The sequence below is a fragment of the Musa acuminata genome, chromosome BXJ1-4 (genome assembly GCF_036884655.1).
Source record: "Musa acuminata AAA Group cultivar baxijiao chromosome BXJ1-4, Cavendish_Baxijiao_AAA, whole genome shotgun sequence".
In the NCBI taxonomy this organism is placed as follows: Eukaryota; Viridiplantae; Streptophyta; class Magnoliopsida; order Zingiberales; family Musaceae; genus Musa; species Musa acuminata.
This window is the reverse complement of record NC_088330.1, coordinates 29,428,156-29,445,205: the sequence shown is the minus strand read 5'-3', so window position 1 is coordinate 29,445,205 and position 17,050 is coordinate 29,428,156. Positions and strand designations below refer to the sequence as shown.

The following is a 17,050-nucleotide window of genomic DNA, read 5'->3' as shown; positions in this document are numbered from 1 at the left end:
AGTTATAGCAAACAATATCTTTTCTTGGTGACTTGCTCCTACCCATACGTGAACTGCTTCTAGACTTTGACCTTCCTCTATTCTCTGAGATAAGTGCCTGTGAATCATTCTGAGATGTTGCTGAACTCTTTCTTCTCAACTCCTCATTCAACAAACTGCTTGTTACTTGACTCATAGTGACAATACCATTTGGTGCAGAATTACTGAGGGAAACCATCAATGTCTCCCAACTTTCTGGTAATGAACTGAGAAGTAACAATGCTTGCAACTCATTATCAAGAGACATTTTCATAGAGGATAACTGGTTAGTAATACTCTGTATTTCATTCAAATGCTCAGCAATAGAAGCACCCTCTCTATATTTTAGGTTCACAAGTTTTCTGATCAAAAAAGCTTTGTTGCCAGCTGTTTTTCTTTCATAGAGACTTTCCAATTTTTTCCAAAGAGAATATGCAGAAATTTCAGTAGAAACATGGTGAAAGACACTATCATCAAGCCACTGTCTAATAAACCCAATTATTTTTCGATCTAACCTCTTCCACTCATCATCTGTCTTAGTTGTAGGTTTTGCACTATCCCCTTACAAAAGTTCATACAAATCTTTGCAACACAAGAGATCTTCCATTCTTGGTTTTCATATCATCCAATTATTTCCATTCAAACTAATTATGCGAGAAATATTACTGGTCTCCATGTTCAAATACAAAAATTAAATCACCAAAACCCCGCTCTGATACCAGTTGATGGGGATATAAACAGGAATAACCTTTGTATAGGAACAAATACTAGAAGACCAAAATACGCAGCGGAATAAAATGGAAACACAATCAAACAGAACACCAAGATATGCGTGGAAAACCCCTTCAATGTGAAGGGTAAAAACCACGGGGCAAACTAGAGATAATCCACTATGAGAATAATGAATGTACAAATCTCAATCTCTTACCCAAAACCCTAGCAACAACCACAAGAGAATAACTGGGATACAAGGATCACGTCACTGCCCACAATATCTAAAACCTCCCAAGTAATCACAGCAAGAGCCTACTGTAGATTTGATATAACCTGAGATGAGAACACTACTAGATGATTGAGAACAGTCTCTCTGCGTTGTCCTTGTCTTCTTCCCTTTCTTTCTCTTCTTTTTCTGCCTTGTTCTCCTTCTTCTCTTTGGAATCTCGTGGCTCTAAAGATCTGCCTCGTTGCTGCCTTTTTATAGCTTTAATCTGCCTCTAAAACGCAGCCACCACACCCCCCTAATCTTAATTAGGGTTAGGTTAAGAGGGGGTGTGGGCTGTGGGCTGATAAAGCCCACATGGGCTGAATATGGGCCATCAGCCCAACAGTATGGGGTTCGGGCTTGATGATCTATCAACTCGATACTATCTTTTGAATTAAAATTTTGGCGGAGAAGAGAACTATCACCAGAAGATCAAGCGTAAAATCAAAAGAAAACTAAAGTGCTAAATATAAGGCTTAAATAAAAAAATTAAAAGTGTATAAAAAAATTAAATAGCAACTGGGTGCTCTCGACAGATTATATATCACTACCGGTCTTGGTCTCCTCCTTCCCTTTTGTTTATGGAATGTTTTTTTTAGGTTTGGGCAATGTATAGCAGGGCTTTGGAACTTTTTATAGTAGCCAGATGAAGCTTGGATGCAGACTTCAACTATTGAAACTCAAGGACGAAGGGGGATGGTTGGAGGACATAACCATTTTCTAAACTCCTTTTGGCTCTAGATGCAAGCTAAAACTAGGGTTGCTTCTTGATTACCTTGGAGTTCTTTTCTTCTTATTCTTGCTATTATTAAAGGTTTATTTGGAAACTATTAAGGATGGTAGTAAGTTGGAAAAGATCTCTATAGTAAAGTAGTTGTAGATAAGATGAAAAGTTGATGAACTTGCAAATCCCTTCATCTTTTTCTCTCCTCTCTTCTTAGCTTAAGATTGATTAGGCACTCAAGAGGAGGCACAATACTTCTAAGGTGCTGCAACCCTTTAGATTAATAGGATTGAGGGCATCATAAAATCATAATATAATTAGGACTTCTCATAGTGGTAGAAGTCTTTTCGTTGGAGGCTACCCTAGTTGGCTAGGGGCTGCTTAATCCTAATCCTAGGATTGAGATTGAGTTGACTTGATGATGCTTTAGATGAGTCTCTCTATCTTTTTTTATAGTTGAGGTAGGGGTGGAGCTTTAGTTAGGTTAGGACTTGGACAGTCATAATGTAGTTAAGACTTGGAGAGTCCTATATTTAAATTTAGAGCTAACTTAAATATGATATTTGAGAGTGAGATTGGCCTCGCTCTTGATTTGGTTTGATCAAGATTGAACTAGAGTCTGATTGAAACTCCAATTGGAATGAATTGGAGTTTAGTTTGAACTATGCTAGATCATCCCTGATTATTACTTATCATTTTATAAGATCAATTACTTAAACTCATCGATTGATTTCATTATAAAAAATCAAAACTCAACGTCCCAAACATACATATGTCTTAAAGTGGGTATTCTTTTAATCCATAGTTCAAAATGAAGTCTTTGGAACTTAATAGTAACCCTATTTAATATATACATGATGATGATTAATGCATGCATAAGTAGGTAAATATGAATGACTTAACATACCTAACTATATTCATCAATGTATGATTACACCTTTCTACTATATTATACCTAACATAATATATTAAGCACATTTGTCATGTCTTTTAAGGAGTTTGGCAAATGGACATTGGCATTGTCCTAATTCATCATACTTTGTCCTAATTCATCATGCTTTAATAATATTTATCACCTCTATCTGATATTATAATTTTCATCTTTTTTAACAACCCAAGGGCATCCACAAATTTTGATTTTTTATGCAATAGATAAATATAACTATAACATAAAAAAATCATCAATATAAGTATATATAATTTCAAAAAGTTGTAAACTTGCCTTTTTTTTTTTTTAATACAATCAATACATATTCTTAGATAACTAAAATTTAGTTTCAGAAGAATCTCATTTTTTTTTATCAATCTCTATATTCTTTCTATAGGTATATGGTCCAAACATTTATGTCATAAGAATGTAGAATGCTAATCTACTAACATAAAACACTAAACTACGTTTAGTACTAACATTATAATATAGAGTCAATAATGTCTCAACAAAGAGACCATTAAGATTTAATTTATATAAACTGTTATAAAAGATTACAGAATCAATAAGGATGTTACTAAAATATCCATAAATAAACTTATAAGTTTCGATAGTTAAATTAGATTACAGGAAACAGTGGGCACATAAAGAGTTTGAGATAAATCCAAAGAATGCCCAGTATATAGAATGAGATGATAAGCTCTAATTCATTCAATTGGAGTTTGATCTTGATTCCCCATGAAAACAAAGTTTTCATTTGATTCATAGTTTAGATCATAAGGAATCCTATATTATATTTGAAATATGAGTAGTTGAGCTTGAATTAACCCACCAAATATTATATGAACATAAGCTAAATTTGATTTGAAACATTCAAAAGCACGAGATTTAGATTTATTTTGAATAAAAAATTCATTTTGGGCAATTCTTGTGGTAGTGTCTAACCTTGCATAAATGACATGTGTCATTTCTAAGTTCCATCTTGTGGATTCGTTCACATTATGTAATCCTTTCTTTATGTTCTTTTCATGCTTTCTTTTATGATTATTTCAAGCTTTTTGATGACTAGAATAAGCCGCTTGATTCTTAAGTCATGTCTCTTCTTGAGACAAATATAATGATCAACTCATGAACACTTAACTTGTCCTTAATAGTGTTATAGTTCATTGAAATAACTCATATTGTTCAGGAGGTTAAGGAATTATGTATTAATTGTAATAAAAATTACTCATCCACATTTACTCCTAGAGCCTTTAATTTTGCTACTAAATTTATAATTTTAAGAACAATCTCATGTATGGTATGAGAACCATCAAATTTCATGGTGGTTGATTTGCTCATTAATGTATCTGTAAGAGATTTATTAGTAGTTTAAGAATCCTCTTCTATGAATTTCATTAATTTCTTAGCACTATTAGTTTTGAGAATAGTAGACTTGATGTTATTTGCAACCATCATTTTCATAAACATTAAGCTTAATATATTTGATCATTCCCAAATTTTATAGAAGTTTTTTTCTTCATCACTACTAGTATCAGTAATAACATTGGGCTTCTCAGAGTGTCAAATGAAGATCTAAAACAACTAGGTAAAACTGGAGTTGTTCACACCAATCATGCAGAAGTTTAATTCCTTAAAGAAAAGAATTGGTGAAGCATACAAATGAATGGACACAAGAAGAGATACTAGAAAAAACATGATAAAATGCTCTCACATTAATGCTTTGAGCATAAACATCATTATATAAATCAGATTCAGACTTGCAGATAAACTATAAATGCATTTCAAAGTTCTCCTTCAGTTAAAACTAAGATATATAATCATAATGATGCTTCTCATTGTTTCACTTTACTTTATAATTGAATATATCCAAACAAGATATATTTGCTATCTTTGGGTACATAAAATAATCTAATGGAATATATTAATTATCATATTTATGTTCATTAGTTACAAGAATCATAGATCAATCTTTGGGTACAAACTATGAATATCAGTATATTTATTATAAAGTTTACCATCATGTCATTTTCATTCAAAAGCATCAACTAATCATGGTTAATTAATTTATAAATTTTATGTAATTGGTATATATGTGATGTTAATGTTCTTTTTATTATAATATGACTAATAGTCATCCATTTCAATAAAAAAATAAAAACAGTAAATCATGGGTTTCATGAAAGGTTACAATCTAAACAAACTCAAATTCAACTGTTAATGGATCAACATAAAATAATGGAATAATAATTTTATTTGATAATAAGAGAAATATAATTTAATAAAAATAATAATAAATCCTAAACCACATGTAAACAACTAAATTCATATACAAAATAAGACATCATGGTGGACAACATAAATCTCATAATCTTTAGGCTTAGTGATTTTATTAAATTAACTTTAACTAAAAATATATACCTTGATCCATCAATACATGCTTTAAGGGATCTTACGGGGAAATCCCAATTTCTTGAAAGAAAAGTCAGACCAACAAAATTTAGGTTCCTAATCTATGGATGATAGAGAGGACCAAGTTCTGAATTTATAGCGATAGAATGAATATTTTTTATCATGACATTAATTTAAAATTAATATATATCCAATATCCAAGACACACTTATCCAAGAGTCACATCATTTATTATTAATAGATATGATAATTTAAATCAAGTTTATCTTCCTCACTAACCAATACAATTTAAGCTATTTATTAAATCATCATTAAATATTACAAGAACCAAAAAAAAATCATGTGGGTCACATTAATTCTAACATGAGGATGATATACCTAGATTTGGGGCTAGAGTTAGGGTGGAAGAGTTCAACTAAGTTTTGGATTCAAAAGAAGCCTCTCACATTGAGAGGGCCTTTAAAACAAGTTTTTGACTATATCTCTGGACTTTCAAGATCACGCAAGAAAGTTGTAGTTGATCAAAGGTGAATCCCTAGTGAGTGCAAGCCTATCCAATCCGAACTTCAATAATTGAGATGAGGATAACAAACCTAGATTTGGAGTTAAAGAGTCGGGTCAAGGAGTTCAACTAAGTTTTCAAGTTCAAAACAAGCCTCTCACATTGAGAGGACACTGAAAGCAAATTTTCTATTCAAACTTGGTCAAGATTGCATATGGCATGTGAAGAAATTCTTTGGGACTCGAGTGTACTTAGTAACAATGTATGTTTCATACGTTGTGACGTATCATCACCACAAGTATATAATATGCTCTTTTCAATACTCTTAAAAGATGATTCTACTGGTGACTAGCTATTTTCACTTTTTACTAACATACGTAGATAAGATAACAGTAGCTATTTTTATTTTGTATACGAGGAACCCCAATATGTAAATATAATGAGAATTTGATTTCGTTAATATCGTATGATAAATAGTATGGAGTTTTAACTTTTCGAATATATATATATATATATATATATATATATATATATATATATATATATATATATATATATATATATATATATATATATATATATATATATATATATATATATATATATATATCCACTCTTCATGGCTTTGTTTTTAATATTTGACTTCAATAATGTTCGAGCTTATATCATGAATGTACCACTTGAGATCTATCATCAATAATTCCAACGATAGGTGGATATCGCCCATTACCTAAACTAGTCGCTTGTCAAATATGAGTTATAGACTTTGGTTTCAAATCGAGTGGAATGAGCCTTATTTCGTTGTCTATAATGAGAATGATTGAACCTACGATAGAGCTAATGATTAATTGTCTCGATCAAGACCGATCGACTGAATTTTTAGATCCTCATGCACGTAACGAGCTTGGATTAGGCGCATGAGCTCCTTCCTTGTAGAAAACAGAGAAGCATGATGATCCATTTCAACGAAAGTTGAGAGAAACAGACAACCGTGGATCATTTCAGATGGTCATCTGACTTGCACCGTCCTCCTATTCGACACTCAAAGCATCTGTTGGGTGAATCGAACAGCACGAAATCCAATCGACTTTCTCGTTTGAATACATTGTATGATTCGACAAAAGGTGGGTGCGAGTCAACTCACTCCGATCGCACAGCCATCCCACCAATTTGTGTTTGTGTGATGTGAATGTCACATCCATCCGTCACTATCCGTACCCAAAACATGGCTCACTTTATCTCTCCCCCACTCTTATCCTCACGCCCCCACGGAAAGTAGCAGTACGAACAAATCAACGCCCGCCAAAGGAAACGGAGAGAGCAGCCAACAAGGAAACGAGTTGGAGGGGAAACGTCTCCGAAAGCGCCACCTCGACCACCACCGACGGTGCGGTCACCGCAACCATCGACTTTCTTTTTCTCCGCCACTGCTGCGAACGTGGCGACCCCTCATGCCTCGGGGATTTCCACGGGGTGTCCACCATATAAAATGAGAGGGCTGAGGAGGGTGGACCAGCCGCCGAAGTCCTGTACGATCGGTGGTGGGGAGTTCTTCTCTGACGCTGGTTTAAGGAAGGAAGGAAATATAAATGGTTTCTGAGAGTTGGTATTGGAGGATTAGGGCCTGGTTCAGTTGACGAAGCAGTTCTTATAGAGGGGCTGCGCGGATCGCAGGTCGAGGTACTTAATCTTGTGGTTTTCTTCTACTGTAAGTTTTTCTTCCGATGCCTGCTGCTTTTGGATCCGGCGGCGAGAATCGGATTCGAATTTGAGCACTTCACTGCTTGCATCCTTTGTATATACATCTATATGCATTTAATACTAACTAACTTTTTGGTTTTCTTTCTGGAGATAGGCTATACCAAGTTTCAGGATCAAGAGAAGGTAGTTTGACGGAGAAAAAAGAAGAAGAAAAAAAGAGAGAGATAGGTTTTGGTGTGACTTGAGTGCGGGAGATGGAGATTTTTAGCAAGGAAAGAGTTTAATGAATTATTTCTTCGCCTCGGAGTATATTATTTGAAGGGAAGGATTGTTCTTCCCGAATCGATAAGTGAAATCGAAGGAAAATGAGGCAACGGTGAGTTAAAGAATCTTTGTCGAATAGAGAGAAAAAGGTGCGATTTCTTTTAATACCGCTCTACTGGGAAGTGAGGGTTTTGTGGCTGTGCTTGCAAAAACATGAGCTGTGTCGACGACTGTAGAGACGGCAGAAGAGAAGAAGCAGAGTTCTGGCGTCCAGGTGGGATCAAAGTAGTGGATGATTCTCTTCAGCTTGATCGGTACTCACTGGGAAACAATGGAACTTTCCCATCTGCACAACTCGATATTGATGAGAAGCATTTGATTGACCCGAAGTTACTTTATATCGGAGCAAAGATTGGAGAGGGAGCTCATGGGAAAGTCTATGAGGGGAAGTAAGTTAAAATAACTAATAGGATGAATGCCTTCTTTTCTTTCCTTTTTTGTAATTTGAAATCAGGTTTTTGTTTGCCAGATGAACCGTATCATATATAAAGAATTAGCAGCTGAAGTTAGAATGATGTCAGTAGATTTATCTATATCAAAATCATCTGAAGTTGACATAGAACATAATTTGAGCATTTCTCGTTAGTTCAATGTTCTGTGGTGGCCTTAAAAGGAAAAAATAAAAGGAATGTGAATGTAAAAGACAGCAGGTTAAGATTGAATCAGGTCTGCCAACAAACTGAAATTTCCAACTCAGTTGCTCAAGTAGAAACTTGCATATCAGGCATGACTATGCACAGTAGGTGATGCAATTTTGGCATACAAACTATATACTTTTTTGGAGAACAGTTGCCTGGTAACCAACAATCTTATTGCCACTAAATGGAAAGACACTAAGATTCCAACTATTTTGCTGCCCTTATTGGTCATTGATGCTTTCTAGTTTGAGCATATGCATTATGCTGTTTGATGTTATACTTATACCAGCTGCTTTCGTTCAGGTACTGTGACCAGATAATAGCAATCAAAGTTTTAAATGGCGGCAGTACTCCAGAAGAGACAGCAACTCTTAGAGCTCGTTTTATTCGAGAAGTAAACATGATGTGCAGAGTACAGCATGAGAACCTGGTCAAGGTGAGTTTCTGCTTAATATTACTTAAGTTGTTGATCATGTCTGACATATAGTTTTCAAGACTATGGTGTTGGCCTCCCTATCTCATCCTTAGTTGCACGTGTAAATCTGTTTCAGTGCTCAATTGTGGTTCCTTGTTGTCCTACTTTTTATTCTACCTCAAGTAATTCTCTCTTTCATGAAGTTCTTTGGAGCCTGCAAGGACCCCTTCATGGTGATTGCCACGGAGCTGCTTCCAGGAATGTCATTGAAGAAATATTTGAGCACCATTCGCCCCAAACAACTAGATCTTTATAAAGCAATAAGCTTTGCACTTGATATTGCTCATGCAATGGACTGCTTACATGCTAATGGGATTATACACAGAGATCTGAAACCTGGTTGGTATTTTGTCTTGTTATTTTATTGTTTACAGTACAATTTAAGTAATTTCATTGTTCTTTTTTTTTTGTTGTGGCTTGTACAAAATTAATCTACTACCATACAGCACATTTGACTTGAAGGACTAATTACTTTCATCAGCATAACAGTAACAATCACCTGCCTCTAAATTTTTTTGTCTGCCCCGTAAGGAAAACTTCTTTTTTCTTTCTGTCCATTTTGTGCTTATCTTTCTAGCTGTATGCATAATTACATGTTGACATGTGTGAATGCACATTTAGGTAAATCATTATGCATGTTTGCATGACATACTACTCCATATATTACTTGCATTGCTCCAACACAAATACACATAAAGCATAAAAATGTGCATTGCATAGCATCTGCATATCAACGAATGCTGTTCTATCACACCTACTATGCTACATTGAATTGGCATGTTGGTCCTTTATGACCCTGTCTATCTCTACTGCAATGATGTTTGGTTTTTCTAAACCATTCTGTTTTGCTTACTACTGTGAACTATATTATCTTCTGTTAGTTTATATCATTTGGTAGTTAGGATAGAAATTAAGGATGTTTAGGTGTGGACAATTGGTAGTTATATGTTACAAGAAACTTAAGCATTGGTCCATAATCCAATCATTAATGATATACAAATATTTTTTACTGATTCACTGCTATTTTTTTCTCTGTTTTTAAAGGGAAATTGTTACTATGATTTTATATATATCCTGGCGATTGTATTGCTGTTCCCTTCACTTCACAAAACAGATCTTTTAACAGTACCTGAAAGCCTTATGTTTTTATGGTTGATTTTGATTCCTTACTTTGGTATTTGTCAAAATTGCTACATTTATTTGTGTTGCTTGTGCTATAAAGTTACTTGAATTAGAGATGACATAGCATATGTTGCTTTATGTCTGATTCATAATTAAAAGATTCATGCATTCCAGTAATAGGCATATGATATAGTTCCTAGAGATTTATTGTGTGTCTTCTAATAGTTATGTATGATAGTGTAATTAATATTAGAATTAAGTGTGTCTTCTAGTAATAGGCATACGGTATAGTTCCTAGAGATTTATTGTGTCTTCTAATAGTTATGTATGATAGTGTAATTAATATTAAAATTAAGTGTGTCTATTGACTTTCCTATTAATATAGTCATGATTTGTTTATCTTTTTCACATTGGTAATAGACAAACTTCATAGTTGTATGTAGGATAATTACTATATATTTTATTTGTTGATTCTATTATCTTAGTTGATGAGAGTTTAAACTAAATTAATTCTAAGCCTGAATCATGGAGACAAATCCCAAAAATAAACAAATTATATTTATCAAAATTCACATTGAATATATGTGATATAATTTTAGAAATATCAAGAGTAGACCCGAGGTTATAGTTAAATTGGATGAATAAGTTTTGTCAAGTAAAAAACTTTAAGTATCTTAGATAAATTATTCAACAAGATGAAGACATTGTTGAAGATATTATTTATAAAGTGAGGGTTAAAATTAAAAGGGACATTTTGAGTTTTATGTGATCATTGAATACCTCTTAGATTAAAAGAAAAATGTATAAAATGTTAGATTAGCTATGCTTTATGGACCTGAGTATTAGACAATTAAGAAATAAATACACAAAATATTAGATTAGCTATGCTTTATGGACCTGAGTTTAGGCAATTAAGAAATAAATATACAAAATGTTAAGGTGAATGTATGAAGTTATTAAAAAGATAAAAAAAAGAAATATTGTTATTTGTGAATAACTAGGTATCATCTTGATAGAGAAAAAGATAATGTAGGATTCTTTAAAGTTATATGGATATGTGCTAAAAAGACTTACAGATGTTGTAATTAGAAGAGGTAAATAGTTGGGATATTATGACTTGTTGTGTTTGTTTTCGTGTAATCTTACTTTCTGCTGGTCTTGGAGGATTGAGAAGAGAGAAATGGATGGTACCTGGTAACCAAAATCCATGGTTGTAGGAAACTTTTAATTCCAACACCTTTAGTAGTTCTTTGTTCAAATCTGATGTTGTATTTTGCTGGTAAGATTTTTGGTTATGGCCATTCTCCACCCTTAAATGCTCAATATAACAATCAAACTTACAATGGCTAGTTCATTAATTGGTTCATGTTCTAGTTGCTATTTTCTAGCATTTCTAAGCTTTTCAATCAGACACTTAAGTTCATCTCATCAAAATATGTTTGATCAAACCCTAGTTTTTATTAATTCTTGATTTTGATTCAGACTCAACTTATATGCCCTGCTATTGGGCTCACATTAATCTGTTGGGGCATTGGCATTTTCAATTCCTTTTTCAATAAATTAAATATGTAAGCCTCATTTTTATCTCTGAGGAATTTTGTCTTGTCCTTTTTGTTCTTGGTTCATTATTCTAGCAGTTGGTCCAGCTGAAAGCCTGAAAGAAGTCCTTTCAGTTAGAACTTGGATTTCTGTGCCATTTCTTAGATTCTCATTTCTTTTTGTTTATTTTTTCTGATTTGGCCTTCCAGATACTGATTTTGCATAGTTCAGTTGCTACAATCCTTGATTTAGATCTTTGATTATCTTCCTGTATCTGTTGGCTCTTGTAGTTGTTGAAATATCTCTTTTATTAGTTTACCTTGACTTATATACTCACTTCCTTTAGCTTACCTGAGGAATTCAACACTTCAAAATTTATTGCTTTTGTTGTTTGCCATGTTTATGTTAGCTTCTTCTTAGTTGCACAATATATCCTGAGGACAAGGTTATCTACGTGAGACCACTTGTCTAAATGACTTGTGATGAATGATGAAAATATTTTTATTTCTTTGTTTTTTAAATAATTTACTGCTGGCAAAGTAGAATCAATACTTTAAGATAGCATCAAATACTATAAAAGTTCTGTGACTTGGTCTTAAAATAGGTGCTGGACTATCTGCAGTTAAAATTGACAATGGTTAGTCTTCTTTGACTTTTTGAGCTTTATGGTACTTTCATTATGAGAACAAAAAGATCATTATGTTAATTGGTCACCACACATCTATCTTTACATTTTTAAAGTTGCAACTCATGTATTTCAAATCATTACCTTAACTGGTCACTACACATCTATCTTTACATTTTTAAAGTTGCAACTCATGTATTTCATTGCCACTGTATGACTTATATTATGAGTCAAAATTGTCACTGGAAATGATGCCATATACTTAAAAAAGTGTATACAAAACATACCATGTTATAAAGATGTTGATGTAGTGATGAGTGATGACCATGGAGTATCAATTTATCATAGCTATTGAAATTTGTGTGTTGTATGATTTGGTCATGTACAGTATTTATTGTTGTTTTGTGCTCTTTGATACATTGCTCAATAGTAAAAGACATTGAAATGTGCAGATAATTTGTTGCTTACCACAAATCAGAAGAATGTGAAGCTTATCGATTTTGGACTTGCAAGAGAAGAAACAGTGACTGAGATGATGACTGCCGAAACTGGGACTTACAGATGGATGGCTCCTGAGGTGAGACATAATTGATTTTGTTGGTTATCATGTATTTGTTACCTGCCTAACTTCTTTCTTCCTTTTGGGTGGGGTGTGGGGGGAAGATCTGTTTGGGTTATTTAGACATGAACATGTAGTTTACCTAGCAAATATGAGGATGCAATAGGGGATGTTGTATTTGAAAGTTTTATTTCCTTCCAAGAACTGCAACTGTAGTTACCATACTATCATGATCTAGATGAGATGCCATGAAGAATGTCATTAACAACTTACAAAGTTGAACCTGACTTATTGTATCATTTCTTGAATTCATAAGTGACATATAAGATTCCTATTTTTAATATTTTTAAACTCTTTGTGAATTTTTTAATCTACTCTTAGGAAGTTGCTGGGGTGAGTTCCTTTAGTGGTTGGCCCAAAGACCATCAAACCATTGAAACATTGCTGATAATACTCGTATTTTTTGTCTTCCACAAGTTGTCTTTAATCCTTTTAGATCTCATATAATGTAGGTAAATGAACTAAGAAACTAATTTTGGTGCATATAGCTTGCTTATGTTTAATAGATATCCTAAATGTAGCTCGGAGAAATGAGCAACTTAGAAGTATGGAGATTGGCATTTCAGTATTCAATTTTAAGTTTGTTTTTTGCAAATTTGTTCCTAAGGTCTCGTATTATCTTCTTGGATATAAGCACATCTGTGCATGTAAGAAGGATACTGTTATATTCCTTCATGCACGAGAAGTTGCTTGTACTTTGCTAGGAACTGTTTGATCGTGTTTTAGTTAAATCTAAATTGCAAAGTATGATATGTAATTTCGAATGATACCGTCTAGTACGGGCGGTACGTACCGGTCCCATGGTATACCGGTACGCGGACCGCTCGCTACCGGACGGACCGTGCTATAGTGCTACAGTAATATACTGTAGTAGTGTACGGCCAGTATGTAATGTAATTTCGAATGAGACCGCCTGGTACGGGCGGTACGTACCGGTCCGATGGTATACCGGTACGCGGACCGCCCGCTACCGGATGGACCGTGCTATAGTGCTACGGTAATACATTGTAGCAGTGTACGGGCGGTATGTAATGTAATTGCAAAGTATGATATGTAATTTCGAATGATACCGCTTGGTATAGGCGGTACGTACCGGTCCGCTGGTATACCGGTACGCAGACCGCCCGCTACCGGACGGATCGTGCTATAGTGCTACAGTAATACACTGCAGTAGTGCTACAGTGTTCCACTGTAGTAGTGCTACAGTGCTACAGTAGGAGGAAAATCGTTCGGTAAGTCCTGGTGTACCGCTCGGTACGCCAGTACCGTACCGTACCGTACCGTACCGAGCCAACTTCGAAACATTGGTACGGTACAATATTGTATACCTTAAAGTCATGTTTAAAAAATACTTTTGATGCCAAAGCTTTAAAGTTCAGTTGAGTTGCTTCATCAATTTTTCTCAAACTTCATTCGTGTGATCCTTTAATTATTTCCTTAGCCCTCCTGACTTGTTGTTCTGCTGCAGTTATATAGTACTGTTACACTGCATCGTGGTGAGAAGAAGCACTACACAAACAAGGTTGATGTTTACAGCTTTGGCATTGTTTTGTGGGAGTTGCTAACCAACCGAATGCCATTTGAAGGAATGTCAAATCTGCAAGCTGCATATGCCGCTGCTTTTAAAGTTAGTATCTACTTTTGATTTCCTTCTTAATTTGTTGCTATCTTTGATAGAGTCCAGTTTCATAATATGTTAGATTGCTATGTGAAAAATGAAAGGTGCAGAGTGCACATTTGAAAAAGTAGCTAGATTTGTTGTACTTGTATAAAGTAACTGAATTTGTTGTACTAACTATGAAAGTAATTAGATAGGATTTATCGATGAAGGTAATTAGTCTTTCATTAATGAAAGACTTTTGCATTGTGCATCTCATTACATTTTGCATTGTACCGAACATTCAAAAGGGTTTTTTGTGTAACAAACAAATAATAAAGTCTTGGAATAATCGGAATTGACATACCCCATGAAAATTAGTTTCGTAAATCTTACCATTATATGTATAATGAAGAGGATTAATACTTTAATGATACTAAAGAATTATCCTAGTACCTGCTCAATCTTATGTATTATAAGATAGGGTTTATGCAGATACTAATATTGCAGATTGTATTAATATAGCAGATTGTATTAATATAGCAGATTGTAGAGTATTGTAGACCTCTGCTTCAACTATAGGTGCTGCTTCCATTTAAGTAATAATAATAGTCATACATGAAAAGTATTACTTGACTTGTCTGCTGCAGAATTACTTTAATTATCTTTTAATGATAATGTAATATTTGTTGTTCTGGTCCACGTCTGTATTTCTATTAGCCATATCAGTCTGACCTTCAATGCTTCTGTTGTCAACCAAAAATGTTACAAATTTTATTTTTACATTTGTTGTCAACTTTGCAGTAAATAGGCATTTCTTGTGAGTTGCTTAAATCAATGCTGTTTTACTTCAGTACTTGTATGAGTTGTATGGCAATGACAATTTAGCTTGCTAATAAAGATTCAGGTGCATGCAGAGCCAGAAACACATGGAAAGACAAGTTTGACTTATATAATTGGGAGGATCTGAAAAGCACTTAATAGATGAACAATGAGAAGATATGTTCAATTGCAATAGTAGTGAAAGTAGGGTGTATGTCAGATCTATTTATTGACAATAAGTGGTACAAGCATTATGAATCTCTGTGACCATATAACACTAATCAAAAGAGAGTGAGTTCAAGTGCTACCAGCTTTATGAATCCCTGTAATTATACAACACTAATCAAAAGAGAGAGTGAATAGTGCTACAAGCTTTATGATTCTCTGTGACCATACAACACTAATCACGTGAGAGAGTTCCAAGTGCTACGACCTTTCTGAATCTCTGTGAACTACTTTCCTGTAGTAACTTGGTAAATAAATAATCGACATGTGTTTGGAGGATTGCTGACACTGATCCTTCAGGTGTTTGATTGTTGATTAGCAGGGACTATGTTGATGTAACTGATGGAATATGGATTAGTTGCCTTATTGTATGGTCACTGCCGTTTTGCTAGATATTAAAATGAAAACCCATTTAAGGTTGAATGTGCTTAGTGGATCAGAAAGTTAATTATCTTGGCCAGAGTTGTCACAAGTTGTTACTCACAACGACTACTACAGTTAATTCTCTGCTGTGCAATTTTTTTTTATTTGTCTTCAAATAACTGGCTACTGACTTTGAGCTTGATCTTGTGTTCCTTTGAAGCAAATGCGCCCACCCCTGCCCGAGGATACTCCACCGGAGCTTGTGTTCATCGTGCAGTCATGCTGGGTGGAGGATCCGCATACACGGCCCACCTTCAGCCAGATTATTCGCATGCTAAATGCCGTCATTTGTACCCTCCCACCAGCACCAGCACCAGAACCACCAGAACAGGACACTGTTCCTGCTACGATGAGCACCAGAGGTACCATTACAACCACCACTTCCACACGCAGGGGAGGCAAGCTTTCTTTCCTTCGTCAGCTCTTTGCTGCGAAGAAGGAAGGTAAGAGTAGCACATAAGATAGTCGAGACTTATATTTTTGGTTCTGCCATGGGGTTGGCAGTGTAGATTACAAGTTATACAGGAAAATTCGGGCTTATGAAAACATTGTAAGAAAAATCAGTGAAGGAAGCAGTATACAAAAGCCACTCATAGCTAATTCTACTCTTCAGATTTTTCTCTTTGTTTCTGTGTTCAATTTTGCCTGATCATGGCAGCTAGTTGAGCGAGCAACTGGCACTACTTGTGTAGGTCTGTGACCAAGAACATTTGGTCACCCAGTTTTCGTGCTTTTCATTAATGCAGGCTCTGCAGCATGTTTCAGAGTCCATACGTCAACCAATGCATACCGATGCCAAATCATAAATACGCCGATTGAATCCACATGGTATGGCTGAAAGTTACACTAGAAACAGAATTGTCGTCGTAAGATGATATCCTGGCTGACATGACATGCAGGTTGGCCCGAGTGATTTTGTCGATTTGAGGATATTTTAGCCATGCTTTCGTAGAATACTCGTTGTCGCTAAAGATCCTGGTTCGACCATCGCTAGATTCACACCTGATACGGTGGATTACGCTGTCGAGTGAATCTAACGTAGATATGTGGCTGGACTGCTGCTGCGGTCTCTCACCAACATACTGTCGACTGAATCAAACGCGGGCGTCACACCATATCAATCCGATGAGAGACACCGGATGATCTTAATGATTTCACCAACATACTGACCTGTGTGTCATATGCTTTAGCGGATGATCTTAATGATTTCACCAACATACTGACCTGTGTGTCATATGCTTTAGTTATCACATTAAGGAACCCAACACAAGTCATTATGTTCCCCCTTACCTGCTCCTATTTCCATCACCAAATCCACCTATTCACTAAATCCCCCCCACCCCACGAGTGTCACCAAGAGCACAAAGATAAATA

General features: G+C 34.9%; 1 protein-coding gene across 2 annotated transcripts; it reads left to right on the top strand.

Annotated features, from left to right (window-relative positions):
- Positions 1-6,946: 6,946 nt before the first annotated feature.
- Positions 6,947-16,288, top strand: LOC135651903 (serine/threonine-protein kinase STY13-like). Of its 2 annotated transcripts, none has more exons than XM_065172527.1 (7): positions 6,947-7,246; positions 7,422-7,980; positions 8,533-8,665; positions 8,848-9,043; positions 12,443-12,567; positions 14,078-14,236; positions 15,837-16,288. In XM_065172527.1, the coding sequence occupies exons 2-7, from the start codon at positions 7,745-7,747 to the stop codon at positions 16,134-16,136; spliced, it is 1,149 nt and encodes a 382-aa protein (XP_065028599.1). In that variant the 5' UTR covers positions 6,947-7,246; positions 7,422-7,744; the 3' UTR covers positions 16,137-16,288. The 2 variants fall into 2 exon arrangements, with proteins under 2 accessions (XP_065028599.1, XP_065028607.1); XM_065172535.1 differs by having other exon boundaries at positions 7,418-7,980.
- The last annotated feature ends 762 nt before the right edge of the window (positions 16,289-17,050 follow it).